Source organism: Lethenteron reissneri, chromosome 55, assembly GCF_015708825.2.
Source record: "Lethenteron reissneri isolate LAM-NWPU_2019-01 chromosome 55, ASM1570882v1, whole genome shotgun sequence".
Taxonomy (NCBI): domain Eukaryota; kingdom Metazoa; phylum Chordata; class Hyperoartia; order Petromyzontiformes; family Petromyzontidae; genus Lethenteron; species Lethenteron reissneri.
The window spans coordinates 12674037-12698138 of NC_083833.1; the positions used below are offsets into that span (position 1 = coordinate 12674037).

At 49.7% G+C, this 24102-nt stretch overlaps 1 protein-coding gene across 3 annotated transcripts in view; it reads right to left on the bottom strand.

The window, feature by feature from the left end:
- Window positions 1-1015: 1015 nt before the first annotated feature.
- The window catches only part of STIMATE (STIM activating enhancer), a 29794-nt gene continuing 6707 nt past the window's right edge, over window positions 1016-24102 (bottom strand). For all 3 annotated transcript variants that reach the window (XM_061574384.1, XM_061574386.1, XM_061574383.1), the window contains exons 3-9: window positions 22688-22736; window positions 19603-19698; window positions 17997-18118; window positions 8700-8812; window positions 5218-5301; window positions 2917-3048; window positions 1016-2091 (exon numbers count right to left, since the gene is read on the bottom strand). In XM_061574384.1, the coding sequence (XP_061430368.1) occupies window positions 1975-2091; window positions 2917-3048; window positions 5218-5301; window positions 8700-8812; window positions 17997-18118; window positions 19603-19698; window positions 22688-22736 (713 nt within the window). In that variant the 3' untranslated portion in view covers window positions 1016-1974. The remainder of the gene's footprint in view (window positions 2092-2916; window positions 3049-5217; window positions 5302-8699; window positions 8813-17996; window positions 18119-19602; window positions 19699-22687; window positions 22737-24102) is intronic.

Consider the following 24102-nt stretch of genomic DNA (forward strand, 5'->3'; position numbering starts at 1 on the left):
AAATGTGTTACACTCTTTGTCTATAACAGCTTTTATTGTGCTGTTGGTTGCTGGCCGATTGATAATTTTGGGCCTTTGCTCAGCAACTTTGAACAAAAAAATTTAGTTACAACCCTTGAAGATGCCCGTAGTCAGTAACGTGTGGCACAAACTTGAGAGAATAAATTCTCACCACGTAGACCCAACTCCTCAAAACTCAAAGCCTGAGAGGGCCATCGAGTCAGCTCTGGTGCCTGTAAAGGATGGGGGGGGGGGGGGGGGGTCACTCACGGCAACTCTCCTGTAACAAAGCTTTTGTGTTTACTTGTGTTGCGATTGGGGAACTTAGCATATTGAAAACTGGCCACGTTGAGCAAACGACTTACCTCTGTCTCTCTCCTAGGCAAAAAAGTAAGAAAAAGGTGTATTTACCAGGTAAAGCCCACTGAGCTATGGAGCTGTTTTTCAGAAGCGACCTGGCCACAAATGATAGCTCAATAAAGTGGCTTATCATGTCGAAATTTACATCAGCAAAATAATAAAAATTTATGTTTCTTAATGTGGAGGGAAAAACCAGAGGACCCAGAGAAAACTCCACGTGAGTACGGGGAGAGAGACACGCAAACTCCAATAATTACAGGCATCGTCATGATCGGGAATGGAACCCATGACGTCCTGTATACCAGGCGAGGGAGATAACATCTTCTAGCCACCATGACACCCGAATCGGCGGTGAACAGTGCACGGAGCGAGGTCCTAGAAATGCACCGCAACCACGGCCACGACCAATTTGTACCCATGGCTCCATGCAGCCAGCGAGCCTCCTCCCCCGTGGCTCCATGCAGCCAAGCGAGCTTCCCACCCCCCCTGGCTCCGTGCAGCCGGCGAGCCACCTCCCCCGTTGCTCCGTGCAGCCAGCGAACTCCCCCCCCCTGGCTCCGTGCAGCCAGTGAGCCACCTCTCCCCTGGCTCCGTGCAGCCAGCCAGCCAGCCACCTCCCCCCTGGCTCCGTGCAGCTAACGAGCCACCTCCCCCCTGGTTCTGTGCAGCCAGTGAGTCTCCTCCCCTCTTGCTCCGTGCAGCCAGCGAGCTTCCCACCCCCCCTGGCTCCGTGCAGCCAGCGAGCCACCTCCCCCGTGGCTCTGCAACGTAGACAGCAAGCCACAGAAACGGAGCGTCGAGCAGCAGACCTCGCCTTGTCCCTGAGTTTGGTTCTCGTTGGTTTGTAATGCACGGAGCGTGCGCTGGCGGCGTTATCATATGGACCCCCCCTCAAACCACCCCCCCACCCCCAAATTGCACGCCGCTAGCTTGTCCCGTCGAGCTCTTTGTTCGAATCTGTCCAGAGATTTAAAAAATAATTGGAAATGTCAACACTGTCCAGCCATGAAGGATAAGTTTGTCGCAGTGGTGGTGATGATGATGAGAAGTCCAGTTCAGTTCCGTTTTGCGAGCATTAGTGCCGCTAGGCCAAACGAAGGCGCATCCGTCGGTTGGTTGGCTTTGCGGCTTGGGTTCGTTTCGCTTGGGGGCGGTCACGGTGTTCGTCCGCAGAGAAATTGGGTTCAGCCTCAAGTTCGGTCCCGGGCAGTCCAGCAACATCGGCCCACCCCACGCACCCGCACATCACGTCCGGGTACCCCCCCCCCCGCCTCTCTCGCTGTGCCTATGGCTGCCACTTAAAAAGTCTCGTGCCATCAAACTTGAGTCAAGCGGCAATAAGCGGAAGATATATTTGGTGAGAATTTAAATCGCCGGTTGTCTCGAGTCTGGCTAGCCAGATTGTACCTAGATCGACAAAGACAAAGCAGAATGCGTACACACACGCTTTAAGACGCGTGTGTGTGCGCTCGGTGGTGGTGGCACCAGCGATCGGACGTCTTCATCTGCGTGGTGCCGGTGGTGGAGGTCGCAGTGAAGGTGGTGGTGGTGGTGCCAGCTGGCCAAGCGGACCCTCTCCACCGTAGGACTCCCTTCACCAGGGGGGGGGCGGCGCTACACGGGCATCTCGAAGCGAACTTTCTTCTTCTTGGCGGCCGTGCCATTGCCGATGAGGCGCCGCGTGTCCCGGTCGCTGTCCACCTTGTCCGACTCGTCCGGCGACAGGAGTACCTGAGCGAGGAAAGGCACGCTCGTTAACATCGTCATAATCGTCATCATCATTGTCGTCATTGTTGTCATCATCGTCGTCATTGTTGTCATTGTTGTCATTGTTGTCGTCGTCGTGACATCGTTGTGATAGGGTTAGGGGTTGTGAACATCCCTCACTCATCGACATGACCACCATGATGAACACCATGAACGTCAACATCACCATCATCGTCGTCATCGTACTCATTAATGATTTACTGCCATAATTGTCATCACACATGAACACACACGTGGACATTATCACACACATGCACACAAATAGAAAAAGGTCCTCTGTGTAGGCTATGGACTGTTGGGGCAAGTGCCGTTAGCGAGCAGCTATTATATTAAGGCCAGTATGGCACAGCACAAGGGTGGGTGACCAGCACCACGCCCGGCCACCTTTGTCTCCCCAGTGGTGATGTTTACACACCGCAGCAGGCACTAATTTGAGGCTGAGTTGACCTAAGGGAGGCCCAGGACCGGTTCAGATAATTGTCACTGGTGTTGGCCGTGAGCGGAAATCGAACTCGGGCCGTCGGGTTCGTAGAAAAAAATGCTAACTGCTACACTACCGCTCCCCACCCACACATGCACTCGCTTGTACACCCACTCAGACAAACGCGCACACACACACACTAACGCACACACAAATGCACACCCACACACTTGCACACCCACTCACACAAAGATCCCCCATATAGCCTTAACAAACTGTTCGGAGCAAGTGTTGTTAGCGAGCACCTATGAAGGCCGGAACGGCACGCAAGGGAGTGGGGGTGGCCAGCACAACGCACGAGAACGCACCTCGGACTCGGAGTCGTCCCGCGAGGCAGCGCGCCGGTAGTAGCGCACCGAGCTGGCGTCGTCTCCGTCCGATTTGGCTTTCACCTTCCCCTTCTTCATCAGGAAGTTGTCCGTCAGCCAGAACATGACGGCCTGAACCCCGCAGGCACCCACAAACCATTCATAATATAGGTTTTTGGGTTAGATCGCGTTATTTATAAATGTATCATAACCCTCCACCACCCGACACGGTCAATCAGTAAAAAATGTGTCACGTTTTTCAAAGGATAAATTGACTTCTTTAGCCCACCGGTGTGCTGAAGAGAGAATCAACAGCATTTTAAAATTTTAGTACGACGTTTCACTGATAATTACAATCAGCTTCATCGGGCAAGAATGGTGAAGCTCTCCTGTTGCTTCCGGTCTTAAATAGAGCAGCATCAGGGTTACGTCATCATTTAATTCAATTCAATCTGGCGCAGTGATTCGAGGCAAGGAGGGGGAGGGTATTGTAATTATATAGATTGGTAATAATTGAATTGTTATTCATTGGTATTTGTTTCCCTTATAAGGAATTGTAATTGTATTTATTTGATAATACGCTTCCAGGCCGCACTAAGCCTGTAGCTGTCAGAGCGATTTAAATTATTTCTGTTTCTCTCAATTTCAATGGATTCTCTAATTAGTCTTGGCCAGTAATAATTAGTTTTACACAACACTTCAACGTTATCAAAATCAACAGGAGAGCTTCACCATTCTTGCCCGATGAAGCTGATTGTAATTATCAGTGAAACGTCGTACTCAAATTTTAAAATGCTGTTTATTCTCTCTTCAGCACACCGGTGGGCTAAAGAAGTCAATTAATTTGTCCTTTGAAAACGTGACACATTTTTTACTGTTTGGCCGTGTCGGGTGGTGGAGGGTTACGACACATTTATAAATAACGCGATCTGACCCAAAAACCTATATTATGAATAATATTGGTCGCGAAAGCCTACGTGTTAAATTAACCCACACACCAGCCACCAAGATTACCACACAGGGTGACCGTGCAACCCACACACCAACAGGCACGCCACGCAAAGTCACCGTGACGCCCACCTACCAACGGGATGGCCACACGCAGTGCATAACCGTTTCACGACACGCAAAGAGTTAACGTTGTTTCAGCTCAACTCCCCGAGGGTGAGTAAGAGGGCGATTCTCAAGGCCAGATTCAGCATCACTCATTCAGCTAACTCACTCACCCACTCACCGAGGGTGAGTAAGAGGGAAACTTTCACAGCCAGAATCAGCATCAGTTAGATCAGAGATTCGCAAGCTTTTTCTCTTGAGACTGAGTCAAGCATCTTCAGGACAGCTACATTTTGGTAAGTGAGATGCAGCAGCAAGAGAAGTGCTTTGACTTGCAGTGTGGTGAGTGGGTGAGTTGGTGAGTGTGTATGTGAGTAGTTAAGTGAGGGGGCAATTGAGTGGGTGATTGAGTATGTTTGTGAGTGCGGCGAGTGGTAGTGTTGTGGTTAGCGTGCACCGCTACCAACCCAACGACCCGAGTTCGATTACTGCTCATGGTCAACACCAGTGGCGGTTATCTTAAACGGTCCTGGGTCTCCCATAGGTTGACTCAGCCTCAAATGAGTGCCTGGTGCGGTGTGTAAAAATATCGCCACTGGGGAGACAAAGGCGGTCGGGCGTGGTGCTGGCCACCCACCTCCTTGTGTGCTGTGTCAGCCTTCATAGGTGCTCGCTAACAGCACTTGCCCCAACAGTCTGTTCAGGATATACGGGGGATCTTTGACTTTGTTTTGGGGAATGGGAGGATGTGAGTGATTGGGCGAGCAAAGTTATTGTGACCTGCCGTATTTAAGGGGCGCTACAGTGGCGAGATGTTAACTCCCTCGCCTAGCATACAGGAGGTCGTGGGTTCGATCCTGACCCTGATGCCTGCTGTATATTTGGAGTTTGCGTGTCTCTCTCCCCATGGTCACACGGATTTTTCTCCGGGTCCTCCATTTTTTTCCTCCGCATTTAGAATATTTGGCTGCTGCTATAGATTTCCACGTGATAAGTCGCTTCATTGGGCTATAATTTGTGATAGCCAGGGACACTTCTGAAAAAGAGCTATACGGCTCATTGTGCCTTACCTGGTAAAAAAAAAAAAATTCGTTTGTAGCAGTTGAACAGTGTGGATGAGACAAAGCAGTCAGTGTCTGGTTGGCCAAGTCCTCAACATAGGCGGAGAAATGAATGAATGAACGGGTGGTGAAGTTCACAGGAGCAGGCGACATCCCTGGCGAGTGGCAGGTGGTGAGCGGCACTCACGTTGACCACGAACGGGACGATGAGCATCACGAGGGCCAGCTCCACCTGGGGGTTCGGAATGAGGCTCAGGATCAGCTCCTGCACCTGTGAAGCAAAGCACACGCAGGCAACGTGAAGCACATGCATGTCAAAGCGCAGCGCACGCACACGGACTTGAGCAGACACAGACACGTGCAGACACAAATGGACACAGAGAGGAGACAAGTGTGACGAGCTGAAGACGCGGACACACACTCAGACAAACGGATACGGCATGGTCGCATGGACACGTATGTATGTATGTTGAATTTCTTTCGCACCGTACGAAGCCAACCTTGTCCGTGTGGACACACAGACCCATGGGCGAGACAAGAAGACAAGTGAGATGAAAACGAGACACGGACAGACACACGGACAAAACAACACCAACCGCCATTCGTGGCGGTGACATTACCACGGTGCTTGTGCCAGGCTATGTACACACACGAATACAGAAACATGTACACGTGCACGCACGCAGAGGCATGGACACATGGACAAAACACGAAGTGAGGTTAGACGTGTAGACGCTTAAGACACGGAAACACTAAACATAGCCACCTCAATCAGTATCCATAATAGAGGGTATTTGGGTCAAATCGCGTAAATATATGTGTTAAACCCGCCACCACCCGACACAGCCAACAATTAAGGGTTTTGACGTAAACAGAACATGTCAATTCGCCACAACATTTACAATCCGAGTACGACGTTTCGCCAGTAATACAACTAGCTTCATCAGGTGACAGCCAGATTTGTGGAGAACTCCACCTGCTTCGTGCCTTAAATAGAGGCGGAGATGTGGTGATCATACTTGTGCACTCTTCTTGTGCGAAGTGGGGGTGGGATTAATGAGTCAACGTACATTCATGCGCATTATGCGAGCCCAGTGATCTTGTCCTTCCTGTCCATTGTGTGTACTAAAATATGGATAATGGTCGCAAAAGCCTATGTGTTAAACTAAGTCAGTATGAATGTGTACTTGCGTTTCTGTCTGTGCACTGGCGGAGCCAGTATGGGGGGTGGGGGTGGCACGTGCCCCCCCAATAGTCCGATCGAAATTGCTAATTTCGATCGGATCATTGGGGTTTATTAGTAATAAATCGGCATTTTGCGATCCCCACTGCCACAGTGTAGCATATTATTACGTGCCAGGGACTCGATGAGATGATAGGACAATAGTCTGAGTCCATAATTGGCAATAAGTAATGGAAAAGCAGTTATAAGTAACTCATAGAATTGTGCGCAGTTGCCTATGCAGTACACGACTTCCCTGAAGGCATTCACCTTCAGCGAGCGCGATGCCGATCACACACGATTCTAATTCGACCCTTGCTCGATGGCTGCGCCATCGCCGCACACACGTCGAATAAAAAGCAAGGGACAAGTCCTTACTTACTAACTCCTATCATTTTTCATTGCTGGAGGAGTTGCCCTCCCTACCTGAAAATCCTGGCTCCGTCATTGCGTCCATCTACTGTGTGTGTGAATATCAGTAGTTAGCTGTCTACTGTGTGTCTACATCTACTCTGTGAGTGTGTGTATGGTGAAGGGATGGCTCCCTATTGCTCAACCATGTAATCTATGCTGATATGTAACCGTTGCTCACTATGAAAAGGAGTTGGATACACCGGAATACTTTCCGGTGAATCGAACTTTGCATCTAAAAATGTATGTACGTGTGTATGTTGAACTTCTTTCGTAGCCAATCTGATCAATGCCCGGGTGTAGTCACGGGATGGCTCTCTATCGGTCAACCATGTTATATACGCTGATAATCTGGTGATTGCTGCTCACTCATAGAAGGAGTTGGAGGTGCTGCTGCTAAACCTGTAGTGTGCCACTATGGAGTGGGGCCTTACCAGCAGCCACACCAAAAGCAAAGCACCTACCTGTGTATTTGTGTCATCAAACACTCAATTCCCTCAACTCCCTCAACTCCCTCAACTCCCCATGAGTGATGGGGAAGTTGCGGAGAGAGTGGAGAAGTTTCCGTACCTGGGCAGGGTGCTTATGACCAGCTCCAATTGGGCAGTCGAGGTCTTACTACGAATCAGTCGCGCGGCATTGTTTTCTCATCAGCTGTGTAACGCTGTGTGGAAGCTACTTTGTCTGTCACTCCACACGAAGCTTCGGGTCTTCTCGGCCATAGTCATGCCCTCCCTTCTCTATGCTTGTGAAACTGGACCCCCCAAATGGAACATCTTCACCAGATAGAAACATTTAGGCTGGCCTGCCTATGCTCTATCGGGGGTTTAACCAGGCTGGATTGTATAAAGAGCTCATAAATCCTTGAAAGATCTGGACAAAGTCCCATCGGTGAGCTTCTCTAGCAAGCAAGGCTGTTGGCTGGGTCATGTGATCCTACTGGCGGTACCCCGGGGTACCAAATAATACAAAATGGCCGAGGCAATTAAATATTTTATTTCTGGGACACTATATTTTCCAGGGGTGTACTTAACTCCGCGTTTGGGGTACCAATAAATCCGAAATCAGTGCTACTCCGCGATGTCGAAATGCAACGAGGACGATTGCGATGAAACCTTGACCGCTCGTACGCACCATCGTGGTACATCATATACAGCTCATCGAGATGAGCTGATTTCCGCATAGCCGACCATCAACAGACTAAAAATGACTGCATCACGGACATTATGCGAGATCCGGGGTACTATGGTACCCCGGAGTACCGCCATGAGGTTCATGTCGCCTAGATGCCCAGCCACCGCATGCCTAAACAGGTTTTGTTCGGCCGAATATAGGGGGCGAAACGGGCGCGGCACGGGCTAGAGAAGAGATGGAGTGATGTGGTACAAGAGGATGTGGAGCTGAGTGGACTTGCCGATGACTGGTACCAGCGGTGTCAAGATCGGCCTCTGTGGAGGAGGCTCGGGAAGGACACTACTGGGCAGTTGGAGTCAGTCACCCTCCAGTAACAACGGAGGGCAGAGGAGCGATGCGCACGACAACGAGCGGAGCGCCGGGTGGTGAAAATACAGCAAGTTGGCACAGGTGGTGCATCGGCCAGTTATCTCAATAAGTTGACCCATGGCACCCGAGTCTGTCCCGTGACCTCCTGCCAGCGGGCGTTCGACACTTCATGTGAGCTTAATGTGCACATCGCCTGGCACAAGCGCTGTGGTGATGTCACCGCGACTGTGTGTGTATGTGTATCTGTGTGTACGTATCTACCATGTGTTTGTGTGTGTATCGACTGTGTGTGTTTATATGAACGCATTGGCGATTCGCAATCAAGGTCAGAAAATCTTGCAGGGTGTGTAAAAATCAGTTTTCATGATGTCAAACCAGTCGGAAGTTCAAATTTTGATCACGGATTGTTTTATGAGGACCGGTGTGTTATGCTACAATGGTGTACCGCCAAGACATCTGTACGCCGTACGTATCTACCACTGTGTTTACAGTGTGTGTGCAAGCGATCTCAAACGAGACTGACGCTCTCTGACCTTCTTCCAGAAGGGGATGAGGATGACAAGGAAGGTGATGGTCTTCTCGCAAGCCACCACGAGCAGGTACACGCCGCACTGCCCCACCCACGCGCAACACCTGGGCGGCTCCCCTGGGGGCGAGGGTGGGGGAAGGGGTTACACGGGCACCCGCCTGCTCTCTACCACCCTGCGCACTTACCCCCGCTGGCGGTGGGGCGGCATTGGCTGAGTCGCGAATCGCCAAAGCCATGAGGAGAGTTTGGTTGTTCGTGCAATCGCTCCGAATCGCGGTCCCAAATTTTTCACAAAAAAAGTCTAAATCGTTTGCAAAATTATTCACTTGCACAAAACACCACACCGCCATGTAACCCCTGAATGTTAAACTACCGTGGACTGTTTGAAACTACCGTGGACTGTGTCGTTTAGGAAACTACGGTGGCATTGTCCGTCATGGTGACCGCCTCAAATTGCCGTAAGCATTACTGCCGGGAAAACGAATTGCCGAAATGCCCCTCTCACCATTTCTCGAACCAAAATGCAATTCTTTACTCGGCCCAAGCCGACTTTCATTCCAGGACATTTGTTTCGTTTTAATATTGATTTTCGGTTTCGGGCCACAGCATTGCAATGTCTTCTGCAGCATGGTTGCTTTAGCTCCAATTTCTATTTCACTTCATTGCTGCACTTTGTTTAACACATAGTAGTAACATTCGGCTTTCGCAACGATTATTATCCATGAAAAGTTATTTGGTGTTAGATCGCGTAAATATGTTCTTAAACCCGCCACCACCCAATACAACCAATTAGTAAGGTTTGTCACGTAAATAAAACATGCAAATTCGTTACTAGTACTAGTAATAAATTGTACAAAACAACGAATTGCATACTTTTTGGTTCTTTCGGTAAAGTCACGTAGGTATAAAATAAAATAAATGAAATCACGACGTTTCGGGCGCAACACAAGCGTCAGTCATCAGGTGGGACAACCACAGCAAGAAACAATTGCTGAAGTGGGCAAAAGGGCTGCTGCAACAAGAGGCTATATAGGTAAGAGAGTGGGGAGGAGCAAGGGGGGGAGAGATAGAGAGGGGGTGGGGTGCTGCGAAAACGTTTAGAGGACGAGCAGACAGAATTCTGGGGGGAAGGAAAGTGGGCGGGGCTGGGAGTAGGGAGCTGAAGCAACAGAACAAAATGCGGGGGGGGGGGGGGAAGCTGAAGCAACAAGAGATGCCGAAATGAAGGCAACACCTTATAGGCTCTTGTTGCAGCAGCCCTTTTGCCCACTTCAGCAATTGTTTCTTGCTGCGGTTGTCCCACCTGATGACGGACGCTTGTGTTGCGCCCGAAACGTCGTGATTTAATATATTTTATACCCATGTGATTTTACTGAAAGAACCAAAGAGTATGGATCCCTGCAGTCACGAAAACTTCAAATCTAGATTGAACGAATTTCATGTTTTGTTTACATAACAAACCTTACTAATTGGCTATGTAGCGTGGTGTCAGGTTTAAGTAAATTAATATTTACGTAATCTAACCCAAATAAACCTCTATTATGGAATTCTGAACTTTGTTTTGCATTTGTCATTTTGGTCACCCAGGTGATGCTCACTGATTAATCTCATCCTGGTCTCTTCACTTCTCACCTGGTTAAACCCGAACCGTAACGAAACTTTTACGTCTGACCATCCCTGTCAAATAGGATGTCTTTACAGGAGCTTAGTTTGTCAATGATTTTGCTCCATTGAGTCTCTGTTTACTATCTATGGTCGTACGCCACCACCTTCTGTGCAAACACTGGAACCGCATCAACCTGTGGCAACCACGCTGAACCAACTTTCCGCCTTAAATTTTGCTTGAACCAGGTGGTGAGAATCCAAGTGACCCCCGGGATGGGTCTCATTCGCAAGTGATATTGGGCATTAGTCTGCCGGCTGTGTGTAATCCAAATTGAGCAATGTGCCAACTTTCATGACTGCAGGAATTCATATTCTTTGGTTCTTTAAGTAAAGTCACATATATATAAAATAATAAAAATAAAGTGAATACAAATCTAACCTATATAATTCATTTTTTGTCTGTATGTCTGTCTGTCTGTTTGTCCGTCTGCGTACGCTCCCTTCCGGGGGATTTAGCTCTCGGACCGTGGGGTTCGCCGAGATTAAATTTTGCAGGTGGGCACGCCCCCGGCCCGCGGTAAACTTAGGCATTTCCGATTTTTCGTCTCTAAACTTTAAATCGGACCGATTATCTCTTTATTTAGTTATATAATTATTTATTTATTTATTATTGCCGGCTGGCGCGGACCACGGCGGTTGCCCCTGGCAACGGATAGTAACAACTTCGCTGCGGGGTGGACGCCATTTTTAATTCCCGTTACAAATATGCGCACGCATTAACACGCGACTCTGAGGTAAATTCATCAAAGTTTCACGTCCTCTTCACTCCCCTTCCAACCCAATGTGTGCAATTACTATTATAGGGTCGGTAGATAATAAAATTATAGCGATTAGACAGTATTATTGTAGCGCGGGGGGGGGGGGGGGGCGTAACGGCCCCAGTACCCACCCTCAGCCGGGTGGGCAATCTAGGCGAGGCCGGAGGCTCTGCACGGTATTAGGCCTCGACACGCAAGTCTGTCAGGCGTCGACTTTGTGGTATAAACTCGATATACCCAGCGTTGCCCGGGGGAAAAAAACATTTAAAATCTTCTGAAAACTTTAAAACATAACATCCCAATGAAAATACAACTGTGTAATTACTTTAAAACTCTAAACCCGACCGCGCCAAGAATCGATTCTCTGAATCGCGAAAAGGAATCGAAGGTTGTAGATTCATTTAGAATCGCCTTATTTCCGTTTAATATTAGTTGGTTATAGAGTTGATATAAACTGCTACGAATGGGAAATATCCGGCGTTGACCGGGGCTAAAATATAATTAAAAACTCCTGAAAACTTTAAAACATAACATAACAATGAAAATAAAACTCTGTAATTAAAAATGGAAACCTCCTATGCGCCAGGAATCGATTCTTTGAATCGCGCAAAGGAATCATCGAAGGTTGTAGATTCCTTTAGGATCGCCCTTAACATGTGGTGAGGGAGAGAGTGGTGAGGGAGAGAGTGGTGAGGGGGAGAGTGGTGAGGGAGAGAGTGGTGAGGGGGAGAGTGGTGAGGGGGAGAGTGGTGAGGGAGAGAGTGGTGAGGGGGAGAGTGGTGAGGGGGAGAGTGGTGAGGGGGAGAGTGGTGAGGGGGAGAGTGGTGAGGGGGAGAGTGGTGAGGGGGAGAGTGGTGAGGGGGAGAGTGGTGAGGGGGAGAGTGGTGAGGGGGAGAGTGGTGAGGGGGAGAGTGGTGAGGGGGAGAGTGGTGAGGGGGAGAGTGGTGGTGGTGTGGGTGAGTGGTGAGGGTGAGGTTGAGTGGTGAGGGTGAGTGGTGATTGGTGAGGGTGAGTGGGGAGGGTGAGTGGCGGTTGTTAGTGGTGATTAGTGAGGGGTGAGTGGTGAGGGTTAGTGGTGAGCATGAGTGGTGAGGGTGAGTGTTGAGCGTGAGTGGTGAGGGTGAGTGGTGATTGTTGAGGGTGTGATTGGTGAGGATGAGTGGTGAGTAGTGAGGGTGAGTGGTGAGGGTGAGTGGTGAGTGGTGAGGGTGAGTGGCGGTTGTGAGTGGTGATTAGTGAGGGGTGAGTGGTGAGGGTGAGCGTGAGTGGTTAGGGTGAGTGGTGAGGGTGAGCAGTGAGGGTGAGCAGTGAGGGTGAGTGGTGATTGGTGAGGGTGTGATTGGTGAGGATGAGTGGTGAGTGGTCAGGGTGAGTGGTGAGGGTGAGTGGTGAGCGGTGAGGGTGAGTGTTGAGGGTGAGTGGTGAGTGGTTAAGGTGAGTGGTGAGCGTGAGTGGTGAGCGTGAGTGGTGAGGGAGAGTGGTGAGGGAGAGTGGTGAGGGAGAGTGGTGAGGGAGAGTGGTGAGGGAGAGTGGTGAGGGAGAGTGGTGAGGGTGAGTAGTGAGTGGTGAGGGTGAGTGGTGATTGGTGAGGGTGAGTGGTGAGGGTGAGTGGTGAGGGTGAGTGTTGAGCGTGAGTGGTGAGGGTGAGTGGTGATTGTTGAGGGTGTGATTGGTGAGGATGAGTGGTGAGTAGTGAGGGTGAGTGGTGAGGGTGAGTGGTGAGTGGTGAGGGTGAGTGGCGGTTGTGAGTGGTGATTAGTGAGGGGTGAGTGGTGAGGGTGAGCGTGAGTGGTTAGGGTGAGTGGTGAGGGTGAGCAGTGAGGGTGAGCAGTGAGGGTGAGTGGTGATTGGTGAGGGTGTGATTGGTGAGGATGAGTGGTGAGTGGTCAGGGTGAGTGGTGAGGGTGAGTGGTGAGCGGTGAGGGTGAGTGTTGAGGGTGAGTGGTGAGTGGTTAAGGTGAGTGGTGAGCGTGAGTGGTGAGCGTGAGTGGTGAGGGAGAGTGGTGAGGGAGAGTGGTGAGGGAGAGTGGTGAGGGAGAGTGGTGAGGGAGAGTGGTGAGGGAGAGTGGTGAGGGTGAGTAGTGAGTGGTGAGGGTGAGTGGTGAGTGGTGAGGGTGAGTGGTGAGGGTGAGTGGGGAGGGTGAGTGGCGGTTGTTAGTGGTGATTAGTGAGGGATGAATGGTGAGGGTGTGCGTGAGTGGTGAGGTTGAGTGGTGAGCAGTGAGGGTGAGTGGTGATTGGTGAGGGTGTGATTGGTGAGGATGAGTGGTGAGGGTGAGTAGTGAGGGTGAGTGGTTGTTGTGAGGGTGAGTGGTTGTTGTGAGGGTGCGTGGTGAGGGTGAGTGGTAAGAGTGAGTGGTGAGGGTGAGTGACGGTTGTGAGAGGTGATTAGCGAGTGGTGAGGGTGAGTGGTGAGGGTTAGTGGTGAGGGTGAGTGGCGGTTGTGAGTGGTGATTAGTGAGGGGTGAGTGGTGAGGGTGAGCGTGAGTGGTGAGGGTGAGTGGTGAGGGTGAGCGGTGAGGGTGAGCAGTGAGGGTGAGTGGTGATTGGTGAGGATGTGATTGGTGAGGATGAGTGGTGAGTGGTCAGGGTGAGTGGTGATTGGTGAGGGTGAGTGCTGAGCGGTGAGGGTGAGTGGTTGTTGTGAGGGGTGAGTGGTGAGTGGTGAGAGTGAGTGGTGAGGGTGAGTGGTGATTGTTGAGGGTGTGATTGGTGAGGATGAGTGGTGAGTAGTGAGGGTGAGTGGTGACGGTGAGTGGTGAGGGTGAGTGTTGAGGGTGAGTGGCGGTTATGAGTGGTGATTAGTGAGGGGTGAGTGGTGAGGGTGAGCGTGAGTGGTGAGGGTGAGCAGTGCGGGTGAGTGGTGATTGGTGAGGGTGTGATTGGTGAGGATGAGTGGTCAGGGTGAGTGGTGAGGGTGAGTGGTTGTTGTGAGGGTGAGTGGTGAGGATGAGTGGTGAGGGTGAGTGGCGGTTGTGAGTGGTGATGGGTGAGTGGTGAGCGGTGAGAGGTGAGCGGTGAGGGTGAGTGGTGAGGGTGAGTGCTGAGTGGTGAGGGTGAGTGGTGAGAGTGGTTAGTTTTGAGGGTGAGTGGTGAGGTTGAGCGGTGAGGGTTAGTGGAGAGTGGTGAGTGGTGATTGGTCAGTGGTGATTGGTGAGGATGAATGGTGAGTAGTGAGGGTGAAGTTGAGTGGTGAGGGTGAGTGGTGGTTGTGACGGTGAGTGGTGAGGGTGAGTGGTGAGGGTGAGTGGTGAGGGTGAGTGGTGAGGCTGAATGGTGAGGGTGAATGGTGAGAGTGAGTGGTGAGGGAGAGTGGTGAGTGAGAGTGGTGAGGGTTCGTGGTGAGAGTGAGTGGTGAGTGGTGATTGGTGAGTGGTGAGGGTGAGTGGTGAGGGTGAGGGAGATTGGTGAGGGAGGTTGGTGAGTGGTGAGTTGTGAGGGTGAATGGTGAATAGTGAGTGGGAGTGGTGAGTGGTGAGGATGAGTGGTAAGGGTGAGTTGTGAGTGGTGAATGGTGAGGGTGAATGATGAGTACAGTCAATATGCACTGCTGTTATCATACCAGGTACCACCACCACAATATGTACTCCTCTCATCATAGCAGATATCACCACAGCAGTATGCACTGCTGTAATCATAGCAGGTTCCACCACAATATGCACTGCTGTCATCATAACAGGTACCAACACAGCAGTATGCACTGCTGTATTGATAGCAGGTACGACCTCAGTCGGTATACACTGCTGTAGCGATAGTAGATACTGCTATCGAGTTGGTAGATACCGCTATAGTAAATACTAAAACAGTCAGTATATACCACTACAGTCAGTCAATACTGCTACAGTCAGTATATACTACTACTAGCTTTACTACCCGGCTTCGCCCGGGTCTTGGATCCACGACGCTAGGCCGCCTTTGTCTCCCCAGTGGCGATGTTCATACGCCACAGCAGTGACTCGTTTTGAGGCTGAGTCCCTCCCTGACCGCTCTCCCTCCCTCACCGCTCTCCCTCCCTCACCGCTCTCCCTCCCTCACCGCTCTCCCTCCCTCACCGCTCTCCCTCCCTCACCGCTCTCCCTCCCTCACCGCTCTCCCTCCCTCACCGCTCTCCCTCCCTCACCGCTCTCCCTCCCTCACCGCTCTCCCTCCCTCACCGCTCTCCCTCCCTCACCGCTCTCCCTCCCTCACCGCTCTCCCTCCCTCACCGCTCTCCCTCCCTCACCGCTCTCCCTCCCTCACCACTCACGCCCGGCCGCCTTTGTCTCCCCAGTGGCGATGTTAATACGCCACACCAGTTACTCGTTTGAGGCTGAGTCGACCTAGGGGAGGTTCAAATAATCGTCACGTGTGGTGGCCATGAGCGGGAATCGAACTCGGTTCGCCGGATTTGTAGCGCAGCGTAGCGTTAACCACTACACCCACCGCTCCTCACACACCACACACGCACAGACACACACACAGACACACACACATAGACACACGCAGACACACACAGACAGACACAGACAGACACACACACACACAGACACACAGAAAGCACGCTAAGCACTACACTACCGCTCCCCACACACCACACACGCACACACACAGAGACACACACACAGACACACACACACAAAGACACACACACACAGACACAGACAGCACGCTAAGCACTACACTACCATTCCCCCTACACAACACACGCGCGCGCGTCCATAGGTACACATACACGCGCTTGCTGCAGACACACACGACTTTCAGGGTGCGTACGGCAGTAAACGACTGAAATAATAAAGCGTTGGCAGGGGCAACCGCCGTCCAATGAAAGCGGCGAAGGCGTGGCTACCCGTTGGCAGGGGCAACCGCCGTCCAATGAAAGCGGCGAAGGCGTGGCTACCCGTTGGCAGGGGCAACCGCCGTCCAATGAAACTGCAGGCCGCGGCGAAGGCGTCGCTAGCCGTTGCCAGGGGCAACCGCCGTCCAATGAAAGCGGCGAAGGCGTCGCTAGCCGTTGCCAGGGGCAACCGGCGTCCAATGAAAGTGCGTATGGTCCGGCGACACACACACACACACACAGACAGACAGACAGATTCGCGATTTTATATATATATAGATACAGTCAGTACATATTGCTACGGTGAGTAGCTACTAGAGTCAGTAGATACTATTATAGAGTGAGTAGATACTGCTATAGATTTTGTAGTTACTACTATAGTCAGTGGATACAACTATAGAGTCAGCAGATACTATACAGTTAGTCGTTACGAGTATATAGTCGGTAGATACTACTGTAGGCCCAGTAAATACTACTATGGTCAGTAGTTATTACAGTCACTAAATACTACTACACAGTCAGTAGCTACTACTGGCTCAGTAGATACTACGGTACAGTCAGTAGATACTACTACAGAGTCAATAGATACCACTTCCTCTGTTGTATGTAAGGTGTTGTTAGTATATATACCTACGAGGGGTAAATATATATTTTTGAGGGGGGGGGGAGACCACAATTTTCGGAAACATTTTGACATCAACTATTTACCCCACACTTTCTACAACTTTTTGGACTTGTGAAAGCCTCTTATATATTTGTTGGTGGAAAAATGTACAAACAGCCCACCGGGCTTTGACAATACCTTAGTATCTGTGTATATATATGTAAGGTTTTTAAGAAAGATATTTTTCACCCGGGCAAAGCCGGGTACTTCCGCTAGTATAATATAAAAAACACACTAATGTAGACTGCAGCCTGGTTCTTAATTGGAGTGAGTGTACTGGCAGTCTATAATCTAGACTGTAGCCTGGTTCTTAACCTCGGTGAGCGTCCTGGAAGTCTGTAATATAGACTGTTGCCTGGTTTTTAAGCGTGGTGAGCGTATTGGCAGTCTATGTCGACTGTAGCAATGGTTATTCAACTGAGTGAGCATACTGGCAAACTATAATGTAGACTGTAGCCTGGTTCTTAACCTGTGAGTGTACTGGCAGTCTATAATGTAGACTGTAGCAATGGTTATTAAACTGAATGAGCGGACTGGCAGTCTATAATGTAGACAACACAAGCGATCGTTTGTGTTGGGATTGAAACGTCGTGGTTTTTATTTTATTTTCAGTCCCCTGTGAGGCAGACAGCACGTGGTAGTAGTCGTAGTAGTATGGCGAACATACATTGCAGCATTAACCGGAGCAGCCTGACAGCCGCACCGTGTGACATTTTGCAGCACAGGTCTACAGCAAAGACTAACAACATCATTATACGGCCGCACATTACCCTAGGGACATCTTACATTTTTCTAAACGCACATTGAAATCCCCAGATAAATTGTGCCTCATAAATGTAAATTATTCTCATTACAGGGACTCTTCTACTTATGAACATTCGATTTACGAACTTTCAGAGATACGAACAAACCTGTCCGTACGTCCAGTTGCTTGTTCGAACCGGAAGTCCTAAGTTCAACCACCACGCAATAGATGGCTGCGGTGGCATTTACATCTGCAGAACGTGAAGAACCAGTGGCATTTAAATCTACAGAACGTGAAGAACCAGCAGCATCTACATCTACAGAACGTGAAGAACCAGTGGCATCTACAGAACGTGAAGAACCAGTGGCATCGACATCTGCAGAACGTGAAGAACCAGTGGCATCTACAGAACGTGAAGAACCAGTAGCATCCACGTCTACAAGAGATTATACACCTTTTAAAGCCATTCCCCGTACTTAGTGTAGACGCCATACGTGTTTGGAATTGACAGTAGTAAAGTTGGACTTGCGGACAAATCGAATTACAAACAGACCTTTGGAACCTAACCTGTTTGTAAGTAGAGGAGTCTCTGTCTCATTATTCCATCTCTCAACCCGGCGGGGGGTTTGTTACCGCACCCCCGAGGCACTCACCGTACTCCCCGAAGCGCAGCGACTCCCACTGCCGCCACTCCACAAGACGCGACGCCGCCTTGATGCCCAGCCAGATGAGCACCATGCCCAGCGTGGCGTCCAGCAGGAAGTTAATGAGGTACCTGCGGCATCACGTGTCACGGTATACCATCGTGTCCAGCACCACCCCCACGTGATGGTGATAAGCTGCCACTTCGTTTTAGATCTATCACTTATGATAGCTTTTTAAAAAGTGCTATGTAGCTTAGTGGGCCTTGCCTAGTAAAATAAAAAAGTTTTTAGTTTATTAAACGAGTTTATTCAAGTATTAAAAACTTATATTCATAAACTAGTTTAATAAACTATTAAAAATTCGGATTGGCACGACTGGCACGATAGGCTATGTATGGTGCGAATGAAGTTCAACATAGATACAAACTTCACAGTTTAAACTTGCCAAATTTGAAATGTGCACTGCACATTTCCCTACTGACGAATGCACAGACAGCTGCCACTGGGGTGCCCCTAGGCTAGACCACAGAGCAGCACTGCCCCCTACTGGCAGATTAATTCAAAGGGACAGCTGCTAGTGGGGGTGCCCCAAGGCTAGACTACGCAAAAACATCGTCCCCTGCTGTGAAACGTCCGCATAGCAGCAATGCCTTCATTCGTGATGGTCGCCCTGCACTATGAGAATATTGCCCACGCCACATTAAATTATTAACAGTGTATTAATAAACTAGCTTAGTATAATAATACAAACTATAAACTATTAAAAATTTTCTGGGTAAGGCCCATTGAGCTGTATATCTATTTTTCAGAAGCGACCCGGCCACAAATCATAGCTCAACGAAGTGGCTTATCGTGTAGAAGTATATAGAGGGCAAATACTCTAAACACATGTATTTAAATGTGGAGGGAAAAACGGGAGGACCCGGAGAAAAATTCACACAATCATGTGCAGAGAGACATGCAGACTCCAAATATACAGCAGGCGTCAGGGTCGGGGTTGAACCCACGATATGCTGTATACCAGGCGCCCATGGACTCAATCATTATTATTGAGTGCCAACCGCGGGCCAGATGCAAACGGGGGTGATGCGATGTTGGAAAAGCTGTCATTCATCACCATGTGACGGTGCCGTCACCACGGCACTTGTGCCAGGCTAAGCGCACTTTGAGGAAAATGACGTAAGAGATGCACCACGCGAACTTCCCACCATGCAAAGCTGCCGCATTTTAGCTTCCCGGCACTCGGCATTCATACACAGCAAGACAAAGATCCTACATTCGCCCGAACAGAAGGGGTACCCCGCTAGCACCACACCCGGCCGCCTCTGTCTCCCCAGCGGTGATGTTTACACACCACACCGCCAGGCACTCATTTAAGTCTGTGTCCACCTACGAGAGGCACAGAACTGGTTCGTATATGATCCGGGTTTTATCGATGAGTTTTTGGCACTGATCCCTGTGCTCCCTGTGTTCCAGTTTTCTCTGAGGCGAGTCCCTAACAGCAGCAGCAACACGACTTTACACAAACATTTCCTTCACATTCGATCAACTCCACGAGAGCTATCATGCCTTCCGTGCTACGGACGGACAGATGGACGGACAGAGATTGACGTACAGGGAGCAGGGGTCCTCCTCGGTGAGCTCCGATAGGTACACGTTGGCAAAGTGGATGAAGAGCTGCCCGAAGATTTGCTTGGAAGTGTCGTAAAGCCTGGAAACAGCGAAGGACACATGAGGAGACGAATAGACCGTTAAGACGAGCAGATGGACAGAAAGAAAAATAGCCCAAGGGACCGGCAGGGCAGGCCAATGTTTGTGGAGTTTGTATGTTATCCGCCTTTTCGACAGAGTGCGGCGGGTGTGTGAGTGTGCATATAGCAGAGGTGTAGGGAATTTCAACAGGACCTACATCTCTGCTTTATTGACCTGGTCAAGTTTTATGAAACCATCAATAGGCTGGGGTTTTGGGTTATTCTTCGTGCTTTCTTCTGGTCTTTATCTTGTGTACAATCTTCGTCTGGTCTTTATTGTGTGTACAATATCAGTTTCAGTAAAAATCCGTCGGCTATGAGGTATCACTCAAGTCTCAAGTTAATTTTGTTGAACCGGGGGTGAGAAGTCAAGAGACCAGCACAGAAGTCTTATTCGCGAGGGTGACCTGGGTCACGGAAATGCCGAAAAGCAAAAAAGAAAGCGACGCGAACAGTCGCGTAATCACGCGAGACAGCAAGGGTATTACACAAACGCAAATCAAAGTTAGATAATCAACTGCCTCGGGCAGATTATTCCCGACTCATCGTCGTACAATTACACAACTTAAGTTTGAGAAACAGTCAACAGGTATACGGTGACTATTGCGCTAATATGTAAACTGACAAGGACATACTAGTCAATGTGGGGACCTCATTTGCCAGTAAAAATATGATAATTGGTTCTTTACCCTTCTATCTGGCAACAAAACTGACACCTTTTTGCAAGGAGTCATGTTTGCATAGACCGCAATACCTGCAGTCATAAATACAAACAAAAGACATAACTCTGATAATGTGCACTGTCCTTGAAGTTGATTGGTCCACACCCGAGACAGCTTTCCTTCGAGCCTAGTCTCATATGGGTTGGACCAGATGACGCCAAAAGGCGCACAACTCAAGGACAATGCACCATCAGAGTATGAGAGCTCGGGGCAAGCATCTACACTATGGGGACCTCATTTGCCAGTAAAAATATGATAATTGGTTCTTTACCCTTCTATCTGGCAACAAAACTGACACCTTTTTGCAAGGAGTCATGTTTGCATAGACCGCAATACCTGCAGTCATAAATACAAACAAAAGACATAACTCTGATAATGTGCACTGTCCTTGAAGTTGATTGGTCCACACCCGGGTGTGGACCAATCAACTTCAAGGACAGTGCACATTATCAGAGTTATGTCTTTTGTTTGTATTTATGACTGCAGGTATTGCGGTCTATGCAAACATGACTCCTTGCAAAAAGGTGTCAGTTTTGTTGCCAGATAGAAGGGTAAAGAACCAATTATCATATTTTTACTGGCAAATGAGGTCCCCATAGTGTAGATGCTTGCCCCGAGCTCTCATACTCTGATGGTGCATTGTCCTTGAGTTGTGCGCCTTTTGGCGTCATCTGGTCCAACCCATATGAGACTAGGCTCGAAGGAAAGCTGTCTCGGGTGTGGACCAATCAACTTCAAGGACAGTGCACATTATCAGAGTTATGTCTTTTGTTTGTATTTATGACTGCAGGTATTGCGGTCTATGCAAACATGACTCCTTGCAAAAAGGTGTCAGTTTTGTTGCCAGATAGAAGGGTAAAGAACCAATTATCACATACTAGTCAAGTTAAGTGGGCAATGCTAGTTTATGGGTGATGTGAGCGTACCCGTCAACCCCTTATCAGTGCCTACCTTATTACAGACCAATTCAGACCTTATTAGTCACCCCGTGCCCTTATAAATTTCAACGTTCATCCTACAAAATAACATCACAAGGAGAGAAACACAAAGAAATAGACAAAACAACGTTTTTGTTGTTGCACGTGTAGAGGTGATACGCGCTGGGATTAGAGATCGTATGCCAGCGCGTAATGATTGGCTGTGTAGGTGGTGACGTGCGCTGACGGTGGAGGATCAGGGGTCAGCGCGGGGTCGTGGGTTACGGGGTACTGATTGGCTGTGGACGGGTGACGTGCTGAGAGGGAGTGATCGGGTGGCAGCGCGGTGTGATTGGTGGAGGAGTGTTAACACGCGCTGGGGAAAACGGATCGTAGAGAGAGTGCGTCGTGATTGGTTCATTAAGGAGCGATGCTCACGTTGAAGTACGCATCAGCTCCGCCTCTCGTGAGCAGGGGCTATAAAAGGGGATGCACACAGGCGTGAGGGCAGTGTGTAACCAGCGAAGAATGAAGACGGGGATGAAGACCTAGGGCCCTGCGGTACCTAGTCCCGCTGTCCTAACGGGACCGGGACTCTGTGTAACCCAGAGGCGAGTGTAGTGTGTGTAGCCATAGGCGTAAGGTCTACACGAGCCGAATGCAGTGTATTGTGTAGCCAGGGACATAGGGTCTACACGAGTCGAGTGTATTGTGTAGCCAGGGACATAGGGTCTACACGAGTCGAGTGTATTGTGTAGCCAGAGGCGTAGGGTCTACACGAGTGAAGGGTATCGTGTGTAGCCAGAGGCCTAGAGTTTACACGAGAGTAGTGGAGTGTGAAGTCGGAAGAAAGGAGACTACACGTTGTATTTTGATACGTAAAGATTTAATAAAAGTGTGTTCCCGTCAAGAAGTTCCTGCCGTCAATTCCCATACTTCACACGTATTGAAACGGCCGTACGCCGTATGGACCTGAAAACTCAATTTGCCTGTACAAGAATACAGATAAACCGTATGGGTTGACAAGCATGTGTTAGTTTATGGGTGATGTTAGGCTACGGCCGATGCAAGTCTACGTGCGATATAAGTCTATGATCAATATATGTCTATGGGCAATGTAAGTCTAATGGCAGTGTAGGTCTACAGTCACTATGATACTCATATGTAAACAGACAAAGACATATTAAGTAAAAAACGCCATTGCAAGTGAATATTATGAAGAACCGATGGCTCATGATCACACTGTGATCCAGCAGGGATGATGTAGACGCTGTAACGTAGATGCTGTGATGTAAATGTTGTGAACTCACCAGATCCTCCAGGGCCTCCTCTCCCCACATGGCTCTCGAAATCGCTTCACTGTGACACAAGACAGAGGTAAAGACAAAGATCCCCCACACAGACTAAATAAGACTATTGGGGCAAGTGCTGTTAGCGAGAAACACCTATCCAGGCCGGCGGGTTGCATGCCCGGCACCACGCCTACCCGGCGACCTTTGTCTCTCCATTGCTAGTGTTTGCGCACCATACCAGCTACTCGCATGGACGAGGCCCGGGACTGGTTCAGATATCGCTCACCACCGATGACTATCAGCCATGCCCAAGAATCAAAATTGGCTCACACGGGTTCATGGCACACTGCACTAACCACTGCGCCACCGCTCCACCCGAGATTAATAAACAACATTTATACTGGACATCTGTGAAACAAGAGCTTTATAGCTCATCGAATTCCTCCAGCATGAATAAATATTCTGATTCTGACATTTCCTCATTATGAATAACAGGAATGACACATCAGACGAGATGGGCTGAGTAGATTGGCTTGGATATTCTCAACAGGGGTGTTACACTGCATTCATCCATTCGGCCCACGGACCGTACACAAAGACAAAGATCCCTCGTGTAGCCTACGCAGGCTGCTTGGGCAAGTGCTGTTCGCGAGGACCTGTGAAGGCTGGCACAGCGCACCTATGAGATCATGTGGCCAGCATCACGCCCGACTGCCTTTGTCTCCTCGGTGGAGATGCTAATACAGCGTGCCAGGTACTCATTTGACGCCAAGTCGACCTGGGGGAGGCCCAGGACCGGTTCAGATATTCGTCACTGGTGTTGGCCGCGAGCGGAAACCAAACTCAGGTCGCCAGGTTCGTAGCGCAGCGCAGCGCAAACCACCGCTCCCCACTGTACATACACACAAAGACCAAGATCCCCCGTGTTGCCTTAACAGACTGTTGGGGCAAGTGCTGTTAGCGAACACCTAGTAGGAACCTATGAATGCTGACACGGAACACAAGGGGGTGGGTGGCAAGCACCACTCCCTTTGTCTCCCTAGTGGCGATGTTTACAGAGGTACTCAAACCACACACAAACACACACGTGCACAGGAGCTCCACACAGGGATGGTGATGTGTCCCAGCGTGCCGCCCTGGTTATCAGCACATTAACCACACACAGACACGGGCACGCACGCCGTCCTGCTTCACTCGCAGTGGCCGCTGTGCACCAGCGTCTACGGTGGCATAATGTGAAGGATGACACCGCAACATTTCTCAACTGGGATCACCCAGAGCAACATTGCCCCCTTACTATCAGAATAATGCACAGAGACAGCTGTCATTGGGGGTGCACTATGGCTCCATCACACAGTATAAACATAGACATCGCCGCCGGCTTCTGGCTGGCCATCGAACAAAGATGGGCACTGCATCGCGTCCTTTTATAT